At 35.0% G+C, this 22988-nt stretch overlaps 1 protein-coding gene across 2 annotated transcripts in view; it reads right to left on the reverse strand.

Moving 5' to 3' along the window:
- Window positions 1-22988, reverse strand: part of OLA1 (Obg like ATPase 1) — a 174245-nt gene that overhangs the window by 38247 nt on the left and 113010 nt on the right. For both annotated transcript variants that reach the window (XM_009237838.3, NM_001134033.1), the window contains 2 exon segments: window positions 9634-9714; window positions 9218-9315 (listed from right to left, as the gene is read on the reverse strand). In XM_009237838.3, the coding sequence (XP_009236113.2) occupies window positions 9218-9315; window positions 9634-9714 (179 nt within the window).

Genomic DNA, 22988 nt, shown 5'->3' on the forward strand with positions numbered 1-22988 from the left:
TCTCAGCAATTTCCAAGCTCAGAATGCCCATCACATAGCAGGAACTCAACAATAAATAATGGTTTGCTATGTATGTCTTTTAGTTTGGTATAAGAAAAGCTAAATCGGCCAGGCGCGGTGGCTCATGCCTGTAATACCACCACTTTGGGCGGCCGAGACGGGCGGATCACGATGTCAGGAGATCAAGACCATCCTGGCTAACACGGTGAAACCCCGCCTCTACTAAAAATACAAAAAAAAAAAAATTAGCCGGCCTGGTGGCGGGCGCCTGTAGTCCCAGCTACTCAGAAGGCTGAGACAGGAGAATGGCGTGAACCCGGGAGGCGGAGCTTGCAGTGAGCGGAGATCGCGCCACTGCACTCCAGCCTGGGCGACAGAGCGAGACTCCGCCTCAAAAAAAAAAAAAGCTAAATCAATTATATTAAATGGAGGAAGGCGGGAAGCAGGACATACAAAAGAAAAATGACAAAACTTAAAAGTCATATTTGAAAACTGCTAGTGACCTTCATGTTGGACATCCATATATGTTCCTGGGGAAAATCTTTTAAAATTTCATTTAAAAAGGCTAAAAATGACTACCAATGAACAGATACTATTTGATCTTTTCCTTTTAAATTTCAAAATGGATTAAATCCAACAACATTTTCCACAGCCCATAATACATTCTTTTAAAAGAATCTCTAAGGAAAATGCTGATTATCACCCAGGAATACTGATGACTACCCCTTGATTTCAATGACAAATATTTAAAGTACTGAAAAGGCACTGCTAAATCTTTGCTAATGGAAAGACAAAGCTTATTTCTCTCTCTGTTGGAGTAACGCATTCCTAAACTAATATGCAGAACTCTTATTCTAATGATGCAAATGCTTCATTTTGGCCAGGTATAGTGGTTCACACCTGTAATCTCAGCACTTTGAGAGGCCAAGGCAAGTGGATCGCTTGAGCCAAGGAGTTCTAGACCAGCCTGGGCAACATGGGAAACCCTGACTCTTACAAAAAATACAAAAATTAGCCAGGTGTGGTGGCCTGTGCCCGTCAGGGAGGTCCAGACTGCAATGAGCTGTAATTGCACCACTGCACTCCAGCCTGGGCAAGAGAGTGAGACCCTGTCTCTGAAAAAAAAAGAAAAGGAAAAAAATGCTTCATTTTAGTAAACATTCAATTCAAGGCCAATGTAATAGTGTAATGAGGGCCATCTCGGAATTTGAGGATCAAATGAAATAAAAAAGCTGAAACACTGTAAGGCTCTAGACAAATGTTGGCTGCTGTTATTTCTTAATAAAGTTCAATCTATTTCTTTGAAGTCATACATCGAGGGGCTTTTAAAAAGTGCTTCATAATTGGCAGCATGAATCAACAAGTCACTAGACAAGCAAGGAAAAGGAAAGATGAAATTTGAAATAAATTGCAATTATTACTTTAAAGGCTGTTTAAAACACTTAGCAATCAAAAATATTTCTGGACTATAAGAAATCAATGAAAGCAAACTAGAAAGTACATGATGGTTATTCTTCAAACCCAAATAAAATTTTAGAACACATTTAGAACATGTTTAAAATGTTTCAATGGAATGTACTTAAATAAAAACATGTAAGTTCTTTTCAAGTGGTTGTCTTCACATTTTATTCCTTTTTGATAGCCCATTACGCTCTACATCAACTGACTCCTGTTTCCTTCTCCAACTTCTATTCCTATAACTCGTATTCTGTTTTATTGCATCTAGCTACCTCAGAGCCTTTGTACTTGCAGTTTCCTCTCCCTGGACTGAGCTTTCCGTGGATTCTCTCATGGCATGTATCCTTATTTCATAAGGTCTTCCTCAGCCACCCTAACTAAGACAGTTTCCTCTTACTCTGCTTTGTTTTTATTCACGGTCCTAATCATTCTCTGCATTATATTAAATGTCTGTTTGTTGGATGTCTATTACTCCATGAGACTGTAAGTCCTCCAGGAGAAAGGGCTTTTTCTGTTCACCACCTAAGATAATACATGACACAAAGAAGGGCTTAATAATTGTTAATAAATATTTGCTTAAAAAGGAAAAAGAAAACAGTACCCACCTCCTCAATGAGCTCACAGTCTTCAAAAGGAACATAAATTTGAAATTTGCATTTATAATGACAGTTTTTTATCAAGTTTTGCTTTTCTTGATGTAAAGCATTAAAAAGACAGATTGCACAGCAATGTGCAGTCCCAGCCTTATATAAATAGGAGTATATGCAAAGTTCATAAGTCGGTTATTTTAAAACACATTTTTAAAAAGCAGAATTTTAAAACTGGTGGTAAAAATGGTCACAGATACAAAAATATTTCTCAAATTGTTCTATTTCTACTACATTGTGAACTAAATAGGCTTTTGAGGGTGAGTCTCACATTCTAATGTTTTTGATGGGAAATGCTTTCTAGGTCAATTTAGAATAAAGGAATGTAATAGTTTAAGTAATGTTACTGATCTCAAATATAGATATGCCAATTCACTTCGTTCTTATTCTAGCCAAAGCAACAGCTGCCCACTACAACGAAAGATGGGAAGAAACATGGTGAGATGCAGAAAAGGCTTATTTTCAAGGGCCTGAGGTATGGAAGAGGGAATGAGAGTAGGAAAAAAGATCAGGTCTTATCTGTAACCCAGTCCAGAAAAGTTGCTCTTAAATTGGGCTGCAGCCTCAGGAATGCTCTGTACGCAATTAGGAAAAGTTACCATGGCAAACCTAGATATTTGCATGGGCATCTTTTCTTTATGAATTCATTACACTTCATTAAAATCATAAAATTCTAGCCCTGGAAGGGAACCTTAGAGATGATCTTTAATTCTTTACTAACTTGCACTGCCTCACCCCCAACACATACATATATACATTCATACTCAGAGAGACTGAGATATAGGAAATCACAATGAAACTGTTTTAAAAGGTTTTTAAAAGAATAAACAATTTTCTTTAAAAAATCATGCTACTGTAACATGATTTTACATAAAGACTGTACATATTGTAACAATGTAAACAAAGGATGATTTACTCTAATGGAAGCCAAGGGTGACAATAAAATCCTCTAAGCTGCAAATGGTGAAGTTATAGGGCCCAACCTGAAAGAAGGGATGGGGTTGTAGAGAACATGGCAGCGATATCATGGGAGTCTCACTGTTATATTTATACATGTAATAAATTTTGTTCCTTAATCCAATAACAGAAATAAAAACCAAGGTGATGTATCCAAAAGATGCATTCACAAGGCCAAAACAAGTCCTTTTTCTATTATTGAAAACTTTTTGAGCTATAACTAAATTTGGGAAACATTATTTATACAGAACACATTTTATATGAACAATCTCAATGAATTATCTTCTACATGAAAGGCTAAGTAATTTAAATGGCCAAGTTCAAAGAGCTACTTATAGTAGCAAATAAAGACCATAGCACTTGTATTTCAAATTCTGAAGTAGTATTCTTCTTAACACACCCAACTCCTTGATAGTATCTACTCCCTAGGTTACAAATAGACCATATTCTCCAGTTTTTTAGGATTCATTTTCCTTATAGAAACAATATTATTAATGGTACCTAACATTTTGGGCTAGGCTTCAAGTCTATTTAACTCATCAAATAGTTAAACTACAACATTAAATCCAAAGGTAGATGCTGTGTCTGGGGAACATGCTGCACAGGAAAGAACGGTAGAGACAAATAATGCTCTTCCTCCTATCCCACACAAGCAGGACATATTAGGTTGTAAAACACTGACATTGTTCACCTTTCCTTTGCTCCACCCTTATCCCAGGAAAACCTGTTATTCAAATCCTACAAACTATCTTGAACCTCCATTCTAAATCCTTCCCGAGGTCCTGCCCTATATTTCCCACTCCCAACAGTCCTAAGATTTCTGAGCTTCAAAATTCTCCACAACCTTCTTCACCAACTACTAAACTCCTGTATTAGTCCATTCTCACATTGCTATAAAGAAATACCTGAGACTGGGTAATTTATAAAGAAAAGAGGTCTAATTGGCTCATGGTTCTGCAGGCTGTGAGGCATGGCTGGGGAGGCCTCAGGAAACTTCCAATCATGGCAAAGGTAAAGAGGAAGCAGGCACAGCCAGAGAAGGAGGAAGAGAGCAAAGGGATAGGTGCTACACACTTTTAAACAACCAGATCTCATGAGAACTCACTTATTATCACGAGAACAGCAAGAAGGAAATCCACCCCTGCAGTCCAATAGTCCCCTACCAGGCCCCTCCTCCAACATTGGGGATTATAATTCAACATGAGATTCGGGCAGGGACACAAATCCAAACCATATCAACTCCGGTTGTAAGAGTGTAGCTCATCCCAACTCAGTGTTTTGGTAACAAAATATGACTCAGAGATCCTTAATCTCTAGGGCAGATTTTTAAGAGGATTGTTTTTGAATTATTCAACAAAGTGAGTAGGGTAGGGAAGCAAAGAAATTCTTTGTGTAGATGAATCATTTGTAATTTGAAGAACACTGTATAGCTATAAACCAAACTTTGTATTTCATTTCCTAGATCATAGATGTGTGTACATGTATAGGGAATATATATTTTAATTTCACATGACAGAATCCTAAGGAACACTTATTTTTTAAAAAGTACTTATAAATCTTTTAATCTGTAGAAGCTAGAAAAAATTTTATAAAACTTTTTCTGTTTGTGTGGAGTGAAATTCTTCAGCTAGTTTGAAAAAGATGAAAGTCCTGACATATTTGATAAATTACATCACTCACAAATCAGTAAGTCAGCAGATGGTGCTAATGAAGATTACAACGGGCACTCCCAAATGTATCACTTTCTTAAATTCAGTGAACCATCTGGCAAATAGAAATCGTTGGCTATAAATAGTATTGCAAAAAATACAAATAGGCCAAGGGAAATTCCTAATATGCATAGGGTCAGTAGCATTATGTTCATACAAAAAAAGTGCTTTCGTATATAATTATCTCTTTCATAAGAAACCAGAAGTGCACTACTGCATTGTTACCTCTTGATAAGAATATGAAATTGTTGAAAGAATATTCAAAACCCATTTAATGAAAACCAAATAAGAATTCACAAATATTATTACATGTAAAAATATATTCAAATGCAAAAGTACATTTGACCAAAAAAAGAAAAAAAAAAGATTCCTGAATGGGCAACGGTTTTTCCCCATCCCCACTTCTTTCAGCCTTCCATCTCCTATAATAAAAAGATCATTTTTCTTTATCATATTCTTTTTAATTCTAAAGATTCTGATCAGAGAAAGAAATAATCAATTCCACAAAATTCATTCACCAAAAATTATTTGAAATCCTAATTCATAGTATAAATAATACTGTTAACAATAAGCTTTATCATAATACAAAGTAATCTTTCCAAAGCAGAAAGTCTGTGTTATATTTCTAGCTTAAATGATCTTGTCAGAAACTGATGACCTCCTATAATAGTTCTACAGAAATAGTTTTTTATATTTATATGCATATATGTGTTTGTATATATATGCACACATACAGAAATAGAAAATTGTGTGTCAAAAATATACACACTTCCACCTACATATATACTTGCTGAGATATAGTAGCTGTAATTTTTATAGGCAGCTCAAGAAATCAAGAAAATATATTTATTCCATGATTCCCCCCGAACCAAGCACATAATGTGTAGTATCCCCAAACTATTTTTAGTTATTGTATACAAATTGTGTGGAAAACTAATGAACACACAAAGATGGGAAAGGGGAAGGAACTGAATCATGGTATCATAAGAATTAATAATAAAACATTTTTCTATTTAAAATGCATTTAGTGAACTTGACACATTGCCCTTCATTATTAAACAACTTAAAAGACTTTCCAAGTATTTGTCTATATATCTTGAATCAATTTCATCACTCAGATTAATTGACTCATATAATATTACCCAAAAGGTAATGTTAAATGACTACAAGCCCACCAGGGCATATGAAAATGTGTGTATAACACACACACACACACACACACAAACACACACACACACACACACAGTCTGCGTATCTAAAAGTTTAGTTATATTTTCCAGTTAAACACAAATATGTAGTATAATAAATAATAAAATATAATTATCTTTTATTAACAGTTTCAAGAAAGGTAGGATCACAAAAATGAAACATAATTTATGGCTGGTAGGTGTAAAAAATATCTAAAATTAGTTTGTTCTACTGATTTCATAATTGGATGGCATATTCTACTAACAGAGCAGCAAGGGTGCAAAGATTGAAATTTAAACCCCTAATTAAGCAGTAGTTTGACAGTTCTAATGTCCTGTACCTGCTTGACACCATGACTCAGTAAGCAATCTCAAATGAAAATACCGCGTATAGTATAATCTTAGTTATAAGTAACAGCTGATCGTGTTTAGAAAATGAAAACCTCAAGTGTTCAAAAATGCTTGTGCTCACCAAAAACAACAAAAACTTCTATATAGTTTTATTCATTCAAGAAACAGCAATTTGTAATAATAAAAAATGGTTTGTGGATTCACTTACAACATCTTGATTACTGTCATTTGATCATAACACAACTGCAATCAACCCGGCTGCCATGTCAGCTTCTCTTCAGGGGCTAGGTCTTTAGTCATAAATCAATGAAATGACTAATTCAATGACTAATGCTTGCAGCCATTCCAGTTTTTGCATCTTACAAAAGGTCAATATAACTACTCAATAACACAATAGACTTATCTTTCAAAATGCTTCCTTCTTTTCTAGGGTTGAAAAATAACACATTACCATTTACATTTAGGGTGAACTTCAGTAACTAAAGTGTTCAATACTTCTGAAACGGTGACCTGCTAAAATAACAACAGTTTTAGTCTCCTCTTGTGGCCAAAGTCACAAACCTCTCGTCTCCTCTTTCTTGATGGTTTAAAATAGTTTTCCAGATCTAAAAGACCCACGAAAGTATTTATTACTGTTTCCTGCATCAGTCTTATTTGCTATAGTAACATTACATGTTAATCTTCAAAAACAAAAACTTTTTCTTTTGCTAAAGAAGCAACTAATAATGCAAATGGGGCTTAGATGTAAACATTACCTAAAAACAAGATGCTAACACAATTAAAAGGATTTAGTAGTTAAAATGGATTTTAACTATTTACATCTGCTTTCAGTGTTATAAATGATGAAAACCTAGTGTTCATATCCTTCATAATAAAAATTTATTCTGCACTTTAATACAAAGGCTATGTTGCATAAACAGAGAGGATTTAAAGCTGTAGCAGAGTGGCTGAATGAAAGGAAAATGGCAATCTTTCTGGCTCCAGTAGATGCCATTCCCTATCACACAATATTTCCCACTCATAAATACATGACAAATACTTCCTCAATCATTTTTTACGAGCGGGGATGCACAGGGGGTAGTCAATGGCTAGCTTGAGGGAAAATAGGAACAGCAGGCGGCAGAAACTGTACAGAAAATGGCTATGTGGTAAATTCTCTTCTGGAACATCACTCAGTTACCCAGTCTTTGATCTTTCAGCTACAATTACACTAACTTCCACAAGATCTGGATCCCTCCCAACCCTCCCCCCAAGACATACACACACCAACCCCAAGCCAGATCATTAGTTACACATAAAACCTATTAAGATTTGGTTTTATAAAATAGGATCATTCATACCTCTACATTATTATAAATTAAAATTTGCTATTTAGACAAGAGTTTACTTTCAATTGGCTATAACCATGTCATCATCACAACTGGTCTCACAAAAAACATGGGGTGTCTGGCGACAGCTAAATCACAGACTGGCGTCTCCTAAGCAGTCTGTCTACCATTAGGGTCTGGGAAATGGTATTTACTATACAATTAGAGCCAGGGAGTTCTACCTGTAATCATCCAAATACAGGTGTGAGAAGCCCCTTTGGGCAAGGAAACTGACTCATCCCTTTTCATGTAAACTTTGATGTCTGTATTGTTTCACAGAGCCTCAGGAAACCTTACCATTCATACCACAATGAGAAGATTTATTAACTGAGGTCAAGTAATAAATTTAAAATTCATTCCTAAAGGTAACAATTTTTAACACATTAATCATCAAATTTATAAGAATTTGAAAGGCAACAGAACTGATTATTTTAAAGTTAATTACCTGATGGAGGATACTGACCAGCTGAATGAAATCTTTATGTTAAATTTATGCTTTTTAGAACATTACCAATAAAGAGGCTAAATTCAGCTTCCTATCAGGAACACAAAATGTCTTATAGTAATATCAACAGGGCATTTTTAGTTGCAGTAATTTCACAGAATTTATTCTAATGATTTATTGGAGTTAACCATCTGACATTAATTATTGTTTTGGCTTCCAGTCTATGAATGTTTATTTTTCAGTTTAAAGCCTTCTCACTCTTTGATATCATATGGAAATGAGAATTTTTAATGGAAAATTGAAACCATGTGCATCTAAGTACTTAATGAAGTACAGGGAGAAACAGACAATATATTTTAGGAGAATTCAGATATTTTGCTTTGGATAGTTTTGATTTGTTTGTATGACTCAATAGTATAAATAAGAGTCCAGTGAGGCAAATCAAAGTGAGTGGTATGCCAAATGTGGACATGCCCACAGGTACATGAACATATAATTTTCTGAAGTTATCAGTGATAGTAACAAATCTTGTACATTTTGGTTACATGCCAAAAATGACAATCAATACATGAATGCATAGTTTTCACCTCGATGTACTTTTAAAGCATTTGAAACAGGTACTGGCCTTTCCCCAAACACAGCCTTTTTTTTTTTTTTTTTTTAAAGCATTCAATCTGGATTTTAAAATTCATGGCCAGCTACAACCCCAAGTGGGTATTTTAAAGTCACTTATAATATCAACACAGCTAGAAATTCCTAGTGTAAGAAGTTTTATTGTTGTGACTACATTTATTCTCATTTTGCAATGGAAATAAACAATAATGTCTAATAAACTTACATTTGATAAGTAAATATATATAATTCAATATTGCTTATTTAATTCAGTTTTTCTTAAGTTCTCTAACTATAAGTCAATTAGAAGACTCATCTGTGAAGGTAAATACCAAGCACATCTTTCTCATCCATTTTAAACTTTTTAATAATAAGGAGAAAAATATTAAAATTAAACATTGCCGTTAAGTACATATATGTGGGTGTGTGTTTGTGTGTGTACAGAGATGATGCATCTGGGTACATCTGGTGAGGAAAAACTTACCATTTGTTTTTCTTTCTAATGTAGTCTTTTTCAGAAAGATTAACCAAGTAGACCATTGGTTTTGAAGTCAAAAATAAGTGTTTATTCAACACTTCAATCTAAAGTGGGAGATGGAGAAAGAATCCCTTTTAAAAGTTTAGTAAATATGGAATAAATCACCGAAGAATTTGAAAGTAAACATTCCTTAAAACAAGTAGGCATTTTCATTTTTATAAACCTTATTTCCAAAAGATTAGTGGTTATGAAATATCATGAGTGGGGGAAAAGAAAAAAATAACAAGCCCAGGAATAAGCAATCACTGACAGAAATAAAAATTTAGATATAATGGTTAAGTGTAAAATAATGACAACTCTAATTTGTTCCCTAGCAAATCAAAGCAAAGGCAGTAATAGATGGCATGATATTTATAACTTACCTCTTTGTCATTCCAATCATGATAGAAGCGAACAGGTTTCTTTTGATCTATAACCCAGGATTTTACTTTGCACATTATATCCTACACATGATTGAGAAAAAGGTAAATATATATGAATAACTAAACATTTAGATACTAAATATTAAAATAAAAAGTTTTCAAATTTTCAAAATAAAAATAGTTTGTTTTAATGAAAGGGGGCTAGGTCACACAAATAATTATTTTCAATATCTCATTTAAAAACCAAATACTAATAAAACATTGTGGCATTAAATTTTTAATGTATAAAATGGACAATATTAGCAAAAATTAGTAACAGCCTGAAAAATGTCAAGACAATTCAATTACATCAAAGACTAAATACAAGAGTTACTACCATTTCGATATTACCTAGTGATGCCATATAGAAGACAAATATGCTATTAGAAAATGGAGTGAGGGGATATACTGAAGAAAGACTAACTTATATTTTTCCCCTAAGAAGAAAAACAAACAAGACAAAATTGAGCCTATTATCGATGATCCAGCCTCCAAAATATTAAATCAACTGACCAAATCCCTTTTTATTTTAAATTAATTTTTTGCCAACACCTTCTCCCTGCCCACTTCTCCCGCAGCCGCACCCCCAATACCCCCAACTCCCCCACCCCCGCAACCTGCCAAAGCCTCCATTACACAATGGCAAGAGCCCTGCACTGGTGACCTCCAACCAGCTGCATTCACTTTCAGAACATCTCTCTCTGCTGGAAATCTAAAGGCCTTTTAGTTAGCAAGCTAGTGTGCATTCAGAAGGAGTAACTGCAGGAAGAGCCCAATGTGCTTTGTTTCTCTGGCCTTTCTTCACAGAAAGATTAATCATCTGTGAAATGGAAACGGCAAACAGCAAGTGACACAAACTGAACCCTTCAAGCCTTTCCTCATCAGTTTTGTGGTTCTGAATCTAAAAGCTGCGTGTGGCAAGGTTCTCCTTACAGGCAGGTGTTAATAAAAGCCTCTGGGGTCTGAAAGGTCAAATTTAGCTCTTGCAGAAGAAGTGCATTTGAGAGTCATCTGGGTTTCTGTTGTTGTTGTTATTAAGGATAATTTATGGATATGTTTTAAATATGCATTTCTCAAAATTTATTGTAACACAATTATTAGTTATCAATTTCCTGGATTTTTATCAATGTATTTTACTGTACCATAATCAGTTATTCTTCTTTAAATATCCATTTGTATAAATTATCTCAATATTTAGTATACCTTCCTTCCAAATTTTGCTGTTACCAACAGGAAAAATAAGGAAAAAGCCTTATATCCTTAGATCCTGATTTGAAACCCTCCAGGCAAAGGACTTCCCACAGATTTTAACAAGGAAGAGGCAAGCTGAAAACTTTTAATGAAATCTAACATGTTCTGCTTAAGAATAATCACTTTTACTCTTCTATAACTGAATTTCACTCATAAATGTTTAAAAGTGGCTAATGTAACACCATTTCCTACAAGGAGAAGATCAAAGTGCTATATTACAAATGCATTATGATTAAAAAAGCCCTGTGCAGCCTTGCTATTAACTGTTCTTTAAACCCTAAAAGGCTTCCCATAGATCTCACTTGGCACTGCATATACAACCTTTGACAAGTAATGTAGACCATTTTTATTCATTGCCTAAAATTGTAGGCAATTATGTGCGTCACACTGGCCACCTGCAAATTCTGAATGCCTGCTCTAGTTGTCAGTGCAAAAAACTAATGTCGGAGGGGATTAATCTAGGGGGAGAGCGTCCTCTTTAATGGCTCCAGCAGGTGAAATGGCCCAGCTGGTTACTATGATGAGTGGCCAGAACAGCTTATGTAGAGACACGCAACAAGATTATACAAAAGAAAGAAAAAACAGTGGTACCATCTTATATTTGGTTCCATTAGTTTTTTCAATTAAAGAAAGAAAACAGACAAAAGAAAGCCAAACAAAAAATAGGGGAAGAAATTAAATTTTAATCATATAAAAAGTATAAAATACTTCTGTAACTATAAACATTTTTACAAAACCTCAGAGCCTCAATAAGTGCTGATCACCAGTGAAGGAATTTCAGTATTTCTCTTTCATTGTAAATTAACTGGACCATTACTTCAGATATAGAAATCTTATCACAAAAGCATTTTGGCATTTGCTTTTTCTCACATTACAAATTACATTACAAATTAGAAGCACTCAAAAAATTTTTTGCAGTCAAGTTTTAATTAAATAGAATTCACTTATAATCAAAGTTCTTGAACAGCATAGTATTCCTTAAAGCCACATTCAAATATTTTTAGAGAAATTTATATATTATAACCTAGTTTTTGGACAGTTGAAATAAAAAACATTTTGTACTCAGTGCTCTCTTAATTACTCCCACAAAAGATTTAACAGCCAAGAAAAGACAACTTAGATTTACTAAGAGATGTCAGTTTTATTTAAGACAAATCAAAAATAGATTGCTTTTCAGATAAGATTATCTTATATAAATGATCAGTATATGGTATAGTTTCAATGTGCTCTTTTTCTTACATAAAGTAAACATTAATTCTAATGTTAGCAAAAAATTAAAAGATGTTATATTCTTTATCAGAAAAACTTCTAAACAGATGAAAGAAAACATTTGGGCTTGTTTGGATATAATACTTATTGGTTGATTGAATTTATTTCCTTATGTTCATATATATAAATACATATATAAATAACGATGATTAGAACAATAAAAGGTTCCAGTTAACTGAGCTTGGTTAACTGGAAAAAAAAATTGAATACCCAATGCATTCAGAAGTTGCCTTAGGTTCCATATTTCTTTACTATCATTATATAGAAATACAGATGTAGGGGTACTAAATTGGGCTGTTTTGATAACTTTAACAAATCCCTCATTTTCAAAATAAATTCTGTACATTACAGAGATACATAAAAATTCCTGGTCATTTGAACTTTTCGGTTAGACTGCAGTTACATGAATGGACTAATTCAAGAGGTAACAGTATAATGCTTAAGCATGGGAATAAATCCTAGCCACTTACCAGGTCTGTGACCTACTTCACTGATAAAATGCAGAGGATGAGATCTACCTCCTAGGGAGTGTTGTGAAGATTAAGAGATAATGCATATAGTGTTTAGCACAGTTCTTGGCACAGAACGAATTCTCAATAAATGTGAGTAGTTGCCATTGTTGTTATGATTGCTGAAAGATTAAATCCCAGTGATCTACAACATGGCAACATGTTCTCTTGGGTGCTCCTTTAAAGCATATGTACACTTTTCCATCTGTATAATTGTTCACTAGTCCTTTTCTTCAAATTTCTGAGTTTCTAAAAATACTGGCTTTTTTCACGAAATCTCAAGTCAGGCTTCTAATCTTAACATTCTGCAAGAACTAGCTTTTGCTAAATGACTGTCTTTTAACTGCAAAGAAACTTAACCCAAACTCACCTTGAATACCTCACTCTTCTGCTTTGACTCTTCTTACTCAGAGCTTCACATTTAAAATTAGAAATGCTCTATTTTCTTGATATATTTTATTATTGTTATTGTTAACAGCAACTGTAATGTATTTAGACTCACAGCTTCATGTGTGACTTGCCTAAATTCCCATAGCTTGTAAGTGGCAGAGATGAGATTCAAATTCAGGTCTAAGTGACTTGAAGGTTCATGTTCTCTTCCATACCCTGGCATATTTGTCTTCCTTACTGCTTTTATAACTGTTCCTTGTTTAGCCTAGACATCTCCCAAGGTTGTTATTCAAAATCCTCATTCTCATTCAGGCTATCAGAGAAATTCAATATTCTTATTTTTATTATTTGGGTACAATAGCTGATCATTAATCCATGTATCACAAAAATAGTAATTTTTCTTTGCAGACAATTACATAATAATCCGGTCATTTATTACATATTCCTAAAATACTAGACTTCTCTATCTTGTTATCTTCAGTTCCCATAGCAGGAATTATTAACCTATGATCCATAAATAGATAGCAGGGGTTCCCTACCACCCTGAAACTGTACATAAAGTTCCATTTATGTGCCTTTGAGGGAAGATGGCACATAACTTTCAAATGCTTTCCAAAGGGATCCATAATCCAAAAATCCAAGAACCATGGCTGTTAGTGACTCTGACGGCAATACTCAAATGTCCCAACAACAGCTAATTAAGTAAATGTTCTAGGTCCAGGGACTCCCAGACCAGAGGTTGAGACACTGACCCAAAACATGCTTTAGCCAGACCCTGCACTGAAAATTTCTCTATCCTGTCCAATACTGTACTGATAAAAATTCTACATTTTATAATGTTTATCTAACAAATTCCAGTTAAAATCATAATAGGGATGTTGGAGAATATTATATATTAAATATATCATTATTCTAAAAGAACTACTTGCTTGAGGGTAAAAAAAATGTTTAGGGAGAAAAATATGGGACTTGTCCTACTAGATATTAAAATAAACCATAAAACTATAGTAATTAGAATAGTATGACACTGGCACAAAAAGACAGAGACAGATTAGAAACAATCTAAAAAGCCAGGCATGGTGGCTCATGCTTGTAATCCCAGCATTTTGGGAGGCTGAGGCAGGAGGCTGGCTTGAGGCTAGGAGTTTGAGACCATCTTGGGCAACACAGTGAGACCCCATCTCTACAAAAAATAAAAAAATAAAAAGTTAACTGGGCGTGGTGGTGTGTGTCTGTAGTTCCAGCTACTCAAGAGGCTGAGGTTGAGGGGGGTATTGCTTGAGTCCAGTATGAGGCTGCAGCAAACTACGATCACGCCATGCACTCCAGCCTGGGCGACAGAGCGAGACCCTGTCTCCAAAAAAAAATGAAAGAAATAAACTTTTATTATTATTATTATTTTTTTTTTAAAGAAAATCTAGGCCGGGCACAGTGGCTCATGCCTATAATCCTAACACTTTGGGAAGCCAAGGCAGGTGGATCACCTGAGGTCAGGAGTTTGAGACCAGCTTGGCCAACATAGTGAAACTCCATCTCCACTAAAATAAATAAATAAATAAATAAATTAGCTAGATGTGGTGACAGGCACCTGTAATCCCATCTACTCGGGAGGCTGAGGCAGTAGAATCACTTGAACCCGGGAGGTGGATGTTGCAGTGAGCCGAGATTGCACCATTGCATTCCAGCCTGGGGGACAAGAGCAAAACTTGTCTCAAAAATAAAAAATAAAAAAAATAAAGAAAATCTAAAAAGCCATTAATTGGAGATTTGCTAATTAAGTTATGGGGCACTGATACAACAGAACACTTTGTAGTCATTACGATGAGATATATCTATATGTACATTTGCATGGGAAAATGTCCAAAATATACTGCTAAGTGAGAACAGCAGGTTTAGAACAATGGAATATGGTTAAGAATATGGATTTTGGCCATATTCCTCAAGATCTGAGTTTAAGTCCTGGTTCTAACACTTTCTGGCTGAGTAATTTTGGGGAAGTTACCTAACCTCTCTCAGCTTGTTTCTGTAAAACTGTATAACTCCAATAAAATACGGCGATTGTGAAAATAAAACAAGAAAATACATGTAAAACAACTGGCAAGTTCTAGGCACACAGTAAATACTCAATAAATAATAATATTTATGGAGCTGGGTGCAGTGGCTCACGCCTGTAATCTCAGCACTTTGGGAGGCCGAGGCAGGTGGATCACGAGGTCAGGAGATCGATACCATCCTGGCTAACAAGGTGAAACCCCGTCTCTACTAAAAATACAAAAAATTAGCCAGGCGTGGTGGCAGGTGCCTGTAGTCCCAGCTACTCGGGAGGCTGAGGCAGGAGAATGGTGTGAACCCGGGAGGCGGAGCTTGCAGTGAGCCAAGATGGTGCCACTGCACTCCAGCCTGGGCAACACAGTGAGACTCCGTCTCAAAAAATAAATAAATAAATAAATAATATTTATGGCAGAATGCATAGTGTGATTCCATTTATGGTTTTGAAACTATATATAATATATATAAATAGACATACTCAAATAATGAAACTGGTTAGATAACACACTAAATAATTAGCAATAGAAATCTCTAGAAGATTAGATGCCAGACAGCTTTTCCCTTTCTGCCATCTTTTTAAAACTACAACATTTAAAAAAAATTTTAACCAATAAATATCACTGTTATAATAGGAAAAAAAAAAGGTATATTCACAGGGTAAGGGGAGAGGGGAAACTTCATCTATTCTCTGCCCACCATCTGTAATCCTAAAATTTGATGGCTAAATGGATAGACTTGGTGGTTTATCAGGGTGACTCACTCTTATTCTGTAATAATTATAACTTCCAAGTTATACTTACCTTCAGGAAAACCTGCCACCACAATTCTAATGCTGATATCCAGATGAGCTGACTTATGCTGGTTAGGTAGCTTTAACAAAGACAGCCAACAGTGCACTCAGACTACAAGAATTAGGGCAAGGCTTCCAGTTCAAAACAGTCGCTAGAAGTCCACTAATACAGCATCCTCCAACTATTCCCTTTAAACACCCAAAATTGAAGAAAAAAAATCAAACTAAGCTTTCTCTTATAAAATAGACCTCCACTGTGTATTCTATTAATGATGTTTGGGATCTCTCTGAATCACAGTATTAAGCATTTGTTGTTCTACTAGATAAATGCTGCTATTTATGGAGGCAGGAGTACTGATCCCTAGACAACATCTTTCTATATACCTGAATGACTGAAACTCCCAGACAAGGATTGGGCAATAATGAACAGAACTAGCAGTAATGCTCTACATGACTATGCGTGTATGGGGGTGAGGGGGACCCCCCCAAGAATTAACACAATAGGCTAATTCTAGCAATAACCTTGGTAGAATACATGCTGCCAATTGTAGGTTTTCAGTTATATGATTCACTGAAGTAGATAGTAAGACCACCCCCTGAATATAATGTTCCTGGCCCCTGTCTACAATAAAGTGGCAACCAAAATGGACACCAATTTACTTCTGAGGCATAGATCTCAGCAAAGGATCTGGCCATTAGTAAAGAGAAGAAGGCGACTGTCCCTATGATTCCTGAAAATAAGTTTGAATGCATTTTACCATGTTTGAGGAAGGGTCTGGAGGTTGTGGGGAAGCCAACAAATCTGATTTTAATAAAAGGAATACTGATAATTTACGGAAAGTAGAGTCATAGAAAAAACACATCTTTAAAAATGACTGAGAAACAAAAAAACCTCAATGAATTATTTGGCATACTTAGTAGAATGCAAAAAGATAAGAACATCTATACAATAGGAGCAGATGAACTGACTTATGCTGGTTAGGTAGCTTTAACAAAGACAGCCAACAATGCACTCGAGGTCACAAAAAGAGAACAGTGAGGTTAGAAAAAAATGGATGAGATATATCTAGAGAGTTGATAAAAGTACAAATATTTTTAATGAAACCAAAATCAAAGTAGGAAAATAAAAGTCCAATCTGGAGACACGACTGATATGGCAGAAGATAATCAATGGTCTATAGGTCAAACTTGAGAAGGGAATACACTGAAGTACAACATACACTCAGTATAACATATCTAAGTGTCCAAATGAACTACCAGAGAATGAACATGTCTGTAATTACCACCCTGATCAACATATAGAAGATTATTAGTAGTACAGTTACAATGTTCCACCCCTCTTCAAAGATAATCACTACTTCTGGCTTCTTTGCATCACAAATTAGCCTGTTACTGAAACTTATAGAAATAATCACATAATATATATTACTTTGCGTCTGGCTTCTTCTGCTCAATATTATTTGTGAATTCATCCATGTCATTCCATGTAGCAGTATTGTGTTTTTCTCTGCGGTATAATATTTCACTGTAGGAATATTGCACAATTTATACATTCTACTGTTAATGGACATCTAGGCTGTTTACACTTTAAGGCTATTAGGAATAAAGTTGCTATAAACATTCTTGTACATATATTTTGGTAAATTTGTGCATGCATTTCTCTTGAGTATATACCTAAGACTGGAATTGCTTGGTTGTAGGTCAGGCATTTATCCAAACTTCATACATATTGCTAATAAATTTTCAAAAGCAGATGTACTAATTTACACTCCCGTCAGCACTGTATGACAATTTCATTTGCTTCACATTCTTCCCAACACTTGGTATTGTCAGTCTTATTAATTTATGGCAAGTGTATGGCATCTCACCATAGTCTGAATTTGCATTTCTGTGGTGATTAATGAGGAACTTCTTCTTTTGTGAAGTACTTGTTGAAGTCTCTGCATATTTTTCTATCAGGCTGTCTTTTTCTTATTTATTTGTAGGAATTCTTCGTTAGATGCTGCAAATATCTTCTTTCTCTGAGGAATGGTCTTTTATGTTCATGAAAGAGATTCACCTATAATTTTTCTCTCTTACATTGTAAGATTTTGGTATGAGGACTATTCTGACCTCACACAAGTTTTTCCTCTTTTTCTACTGTATGGAAGAGTGTGATTGAGACTTTACATGTATAGTAAAGTCATCTGGGTCAGTCTTTATAGTAAGGTTTAAAATTATGAGTTCAATTTCTTCAATAGATATAAGACTATTTACATTTTTTATTTCTTTTTACACTCATTTTCTTAGGCAGTCCTTTAAATTTGCCCATCTCATATATTTTTCAAAATCATTGCCATAAATTGCTTATAATATCCTCTTAGTAGCCTATTGATGTCTACAGAATCTACAGTAACACATTTTCATTCATAATGCTAGTTTCGCTTTTCTTTTTCTCCCTTCACTAGTCTTGCTAAGAATTTATATTTTACTAGTGTTTTCAAATGACGAACTTTTGGCCTTTTTGATCCTTTTTATTACATGCTTCTTTCCTATTTCATTAATATTTACTTTCATCTTAATTGTTTCCCTTTATCTAATTTCTCTGGGTTCCTTTTATTGTTCTTTTTCTAACTCCTTCAGAATACTTTCAGATCACTGATTTCACCTTTCCTTATTTTGAGACATATACATTTATGACTAAATTTATAGAACTTGAGTTTATACATTAGAAAATAACAAATTTTGATATATTGCATGTTCATTATCATAAACTATTTCCTTTCCATAGTGACTTCTTCTTTGAAACATGACATCTTTTAGAATTATACTGCTTAACTTCCAGACATTTAGACAATTTCTAGTAATCTTCCAATTAGTGACTGCTAAGTGTAATTCCATAGCGTTCAGGTAATATATTCTTTATGACTTCAATAATTTGAAATTTGTTTAATTGTTTTATAGCCAATGAAATGGTCAATTTTGGTAAATGTTCCATTTGTACTTGAAAAGAATGTACTTTCTACTGTTGTTGGGTGCAGTATCCTATATATGTCAATTAGGTCAAATTCCTTGAGTTATTTAAATCTTCTATATTCTTTACTAAAATTCTGTCTGCTTATTCTATCAATTACTAAAAGTATTAAGATTTTCTTTTACTACTACAGTTTTTGTTTTGTTTTGTCTTTCAATCCTGCCACTTTTTGCACTATGTGTTTTGAGGTTATATTATTATGCATATACAAACTTAAGTTATTGTGCCTCCTGGTATACTGAACATTTGGCATTATGAAATGCCCCTTTTAACTCCTTTAAAGTCTACTTTGATATCGTATACTACACTAACTTTTTTGTTGTTGTTAGGGCTTGCACAGTGTATATTTCTCCATTCTTTGCTTTCAACTTTTCTGCATCTTCAACTTACAATGGTTCGTTCAATTTAAGATTTTTTACTTTACTGGGACATAACCTCACTGTAAGTCAAGGAGAATTTGGACCTATGATGGTTTAGGTTATGACTTCCGGGTTTTATGATGGGTTTACTGGGGTATTAGTGCTTTTTGTTTTGACATACAATATTTTCTTTTCTTTTTGAGACACAGACTCACTCTCTTACCCAGGCTGGAATGCAGTGGCGCAACCTCGACTCACTGCAACCTCCGCCTCTCAGGTTCAAGCCATTCTCGTGCCTCGGCCTTCCAAGTAGCTGGGATTACAGGCATGTGCCAGAACGCCCAACTGATTTTTGTATTTTTAGTAGAGACAGGGTTATGCCATGTTGTTTTCTTGGCCTCAAGCAATCCACCCACCTCAGCCTCCCAAAGTACTGGGATTACAGGCGTGAGCCACTGCACCAGGCTGACATACAATATTTTCAACTTATGATATAACCCCAACGTAAGTCCAGGAGCATCTGTATTTAAGGTGTGTTTCTTGTAAGCAGCAGAGAGGTGGACTTTTAAAATCCAATCTGACATTCTTTGTCTTTTTTAATTTTTAAAAAATGTATTGGAGTAAAATACATAAAATATAAAATTAGCCATCTGAACATAATCTAGTACTAAAGCATTTCATACACTCACAATGTTATGCAAACCACCTCTATCTAGATCCAAAACATTTCCATCACTCCAGAATAAAGTAATGTATTGATTAAGCAGTTTCTACCCATTATTCCTTCCCCTAGTCTCTGACAACCACCAATATGCAGTTCTGTCTCTATGGATTTACCTATTCTGAACACTTCATATATATGGAATCATTCACGATGTGACCTTTTGTGCCTGGCTTCTTTCACATGGCATAATGTTTTTGAGGCTCATGCACATTGTAGTATCAGTACTTCATTCCTTTTTGGCTGTTATGAATATTGCCACTATGAACATACATGCACATATATTGTTTGAGTAACTGTGTTGGGTATATATCCAGAAGTAGAATTGCTAGTTCATATGGTAAGTCTATAATTAACTTTTAGAGAAACTGTCAAACTCATTTTTTTTCTTTCCCCAGAGAAAGTAAATTTCTTTGAAGTTTTATTTTTAACTGACACATAATAACTGTATATGTTTATGGGGCACAGTGTGATGTTTTGATACACGTATACTTTGTGTAATGATAAATCGGGGTATTAAGCATATTCATCACCTCATACATTTATCATTACTTTGTAGTAAGAACATTCTTCTAGTTATTTCGAAATATAATCTTTGTCTTTTATTGCAGTATTATAATATTTTTACTCCACTACCCTCTCTTACCCTTTTCGTATTATTGTCATGTATTTTAACTGAACTCTATACATTAAAACATGTTATCATTATTGTTTTGTTTTTGCTTTTTATTTTGAAAAAATTTTAAACTTACAGAAAAGCTGTAAGAATAATAAAGGCACAAAGTTCCAGTATGAAACGATGAAAAAAGTTCTGAAAATATACAGGGGTAATGGTTGTACAATATTATAAATGTACTTAATGCTAGTGAATTGTACACTTAAAATGGTTAATGGTATATTTTATGTTATGTATAGTTTACCACAATAAAAAAGTTGTTTTTAAGGAACAGGGAACTTTGCTTTAGGCTATGTCTTGAAGAATGCCTAAGAAATGGGAATGGGGCCGGGCGCCATAGCTCATGCCTGTAATCCCAGCACTTTGGGAGGCTGAGGCCGGCGGATCACAAGGTCAGGAGATTGAGACCATCCTGGCTAACATGGTGAAACCTCGTCTCTACTAAAAATACAAAACTTAGCCGGGCGTGGTGGCGGGCGCCTGTAGTCCCAGCTACTCAGGAGGCTGAGGCAGGAGACTGGCATGAACCCGGGTGGCGGAGTTAGCAGTGAGCCAAGATCGTGCCACTGCACTCCAGCCTGGGGGACAGAGCAAGACTCCGCCTCAAAAAAAAAAAAAAAAAAAGAAAGAAAAGAAATGGGAATGGAAGAGCACCAAACAGGTAAAGTTCTGGTAAATGACCTCATGTAAAATCAGTACATTTAAAGTCCTACGTTCACTGTCAGGAGAGTTGAGAAAAAAGTAATAGTAAGCCAGGCAAACCCAAATCACAAAGAACTTTGTGAGCCATGGCCTTTATGTTGGCACTATCCCATAGGAAATAGGTAATTTAATCAAGGGAATAACATGATTAGATCTTCATTTTGTATTTGTGGAAAACAAGAGCAAGCTACAGACAAAAAGATCAGTTAAACCGCAAAAATAAATTAAACATAAGTGAAGCTCAAACCAAAGAAGTAGTAATAAAAGCAGGAGGAAAAAAGAGGTATGGGGAATATTCAAGAGATAAAATCAACAGGATGAGATGTAGATGGTACAAAAGAGGAAGGAGTCACAGATACAGCTTTTCTGTTAAACAATTTGGTTCAATTAACTAGAGATTATGAGGACTGAGAGTTCAGCCTTACCAAAAATTAGTATCATGTTCTTTTAGAAATGATCTCTTTAAGTCATATATGATAGACCTGAAAGGACACACAACAGTCTAAAGAGAAGAAAGAGGTGACTGTGAAGATAAAAGGAGGAAGAATATATTTTTATAGTACAACCTCCTCAGAGATACTGCAGGTTTAGTTCCAATACAGTGAGTATCGCTATAAAGCAAGTAAAAGTGAGTGCAATAAAGTGAGTATCGCTATAAAGCAAGTCACACAAATTTTTGTTTTCTAGTAAGCGTAAGAGTTATGCTTAACCTATATTGTAGTCTATTAAGTGTGCAATAGCATGTCTACAAAAACAATGTACAAATGTTAATTTAAAAATATTTTTACTAAAAAATGCTAATGATCATCTCCGCTTTCAGTGAGTTGTAATCTTTTTGCTGGTGGAGGGTCTTGCCTTAATGCTGATGGCTGCTGACTAATCAGGGTAGTGGTTGCTAAAGGTTGGGTGGCTGTGACAATTCCTTAAAATGTGAAAACAACGAAGTTTGCCATATCAATCAACTCTTCCTTTCACAAAAAAATTTCCCTGTGACATGCAATGCCATTTCATAGCATTTTACCCACATTTCAACTTCTCTCAAAACTGAAGCCAATCCTCTCAAACCCCACCACTGCTTTACCAACTAAGTGTATGTGATATTCTAACTCCTTTGTTGTCATTTCAACAATATTCACAGCATCTTCACCAGCAGTAGATGCCATCTCAAGAAACCACTTTCTTTGCTCATCCATAACAGGCAACTTCTCATCCATTCAAGTTTTATCATGAGATTACAGCAGTTCCATCATGTCTTCAGGTTCCACATCTACATCTAGTTCTCTTGCTGTTTCCACCACATCTGCAGTTACTTCCTCCACTGAAGTCTTGAGCCTCTCAAAGTCATCCATGTGGGTCTGGAATCAACTCATCCCAAACCCCTATTAATGTTGATGTTTTGACCTCTCATGAATCATGAATATTCTTTTTTTTTTTTTTTTCCTGAGACGAGTCTTGGTCTGTAACCCAGGCTGTAGTACAGTGATGTCATGGCTCACTGCAACCTCAGCCTCCCAGGTTCAAACAATTCTCCTGCCTCAGCCTCTCGAGTAGCTAGGATTACAGGCATATGCTGCCACGCCTGGCTAA

The sequence above is a fragment of the Pongo abelii genome, chromosome 11, assembly GCF_028885655.2.
Source record: "Pongo abelii isolate AG06213 chromosome 11, NHGRI_mPonAbe1-v2.0_pri, whole genome shotgun sequence".
Taxonomy (NCBI): domain Eukaryota; kingdom Metazoa; phylum Chordata; class Mammalia; order Primates; family Hominidae; genus Pongo; species Pongo abelii.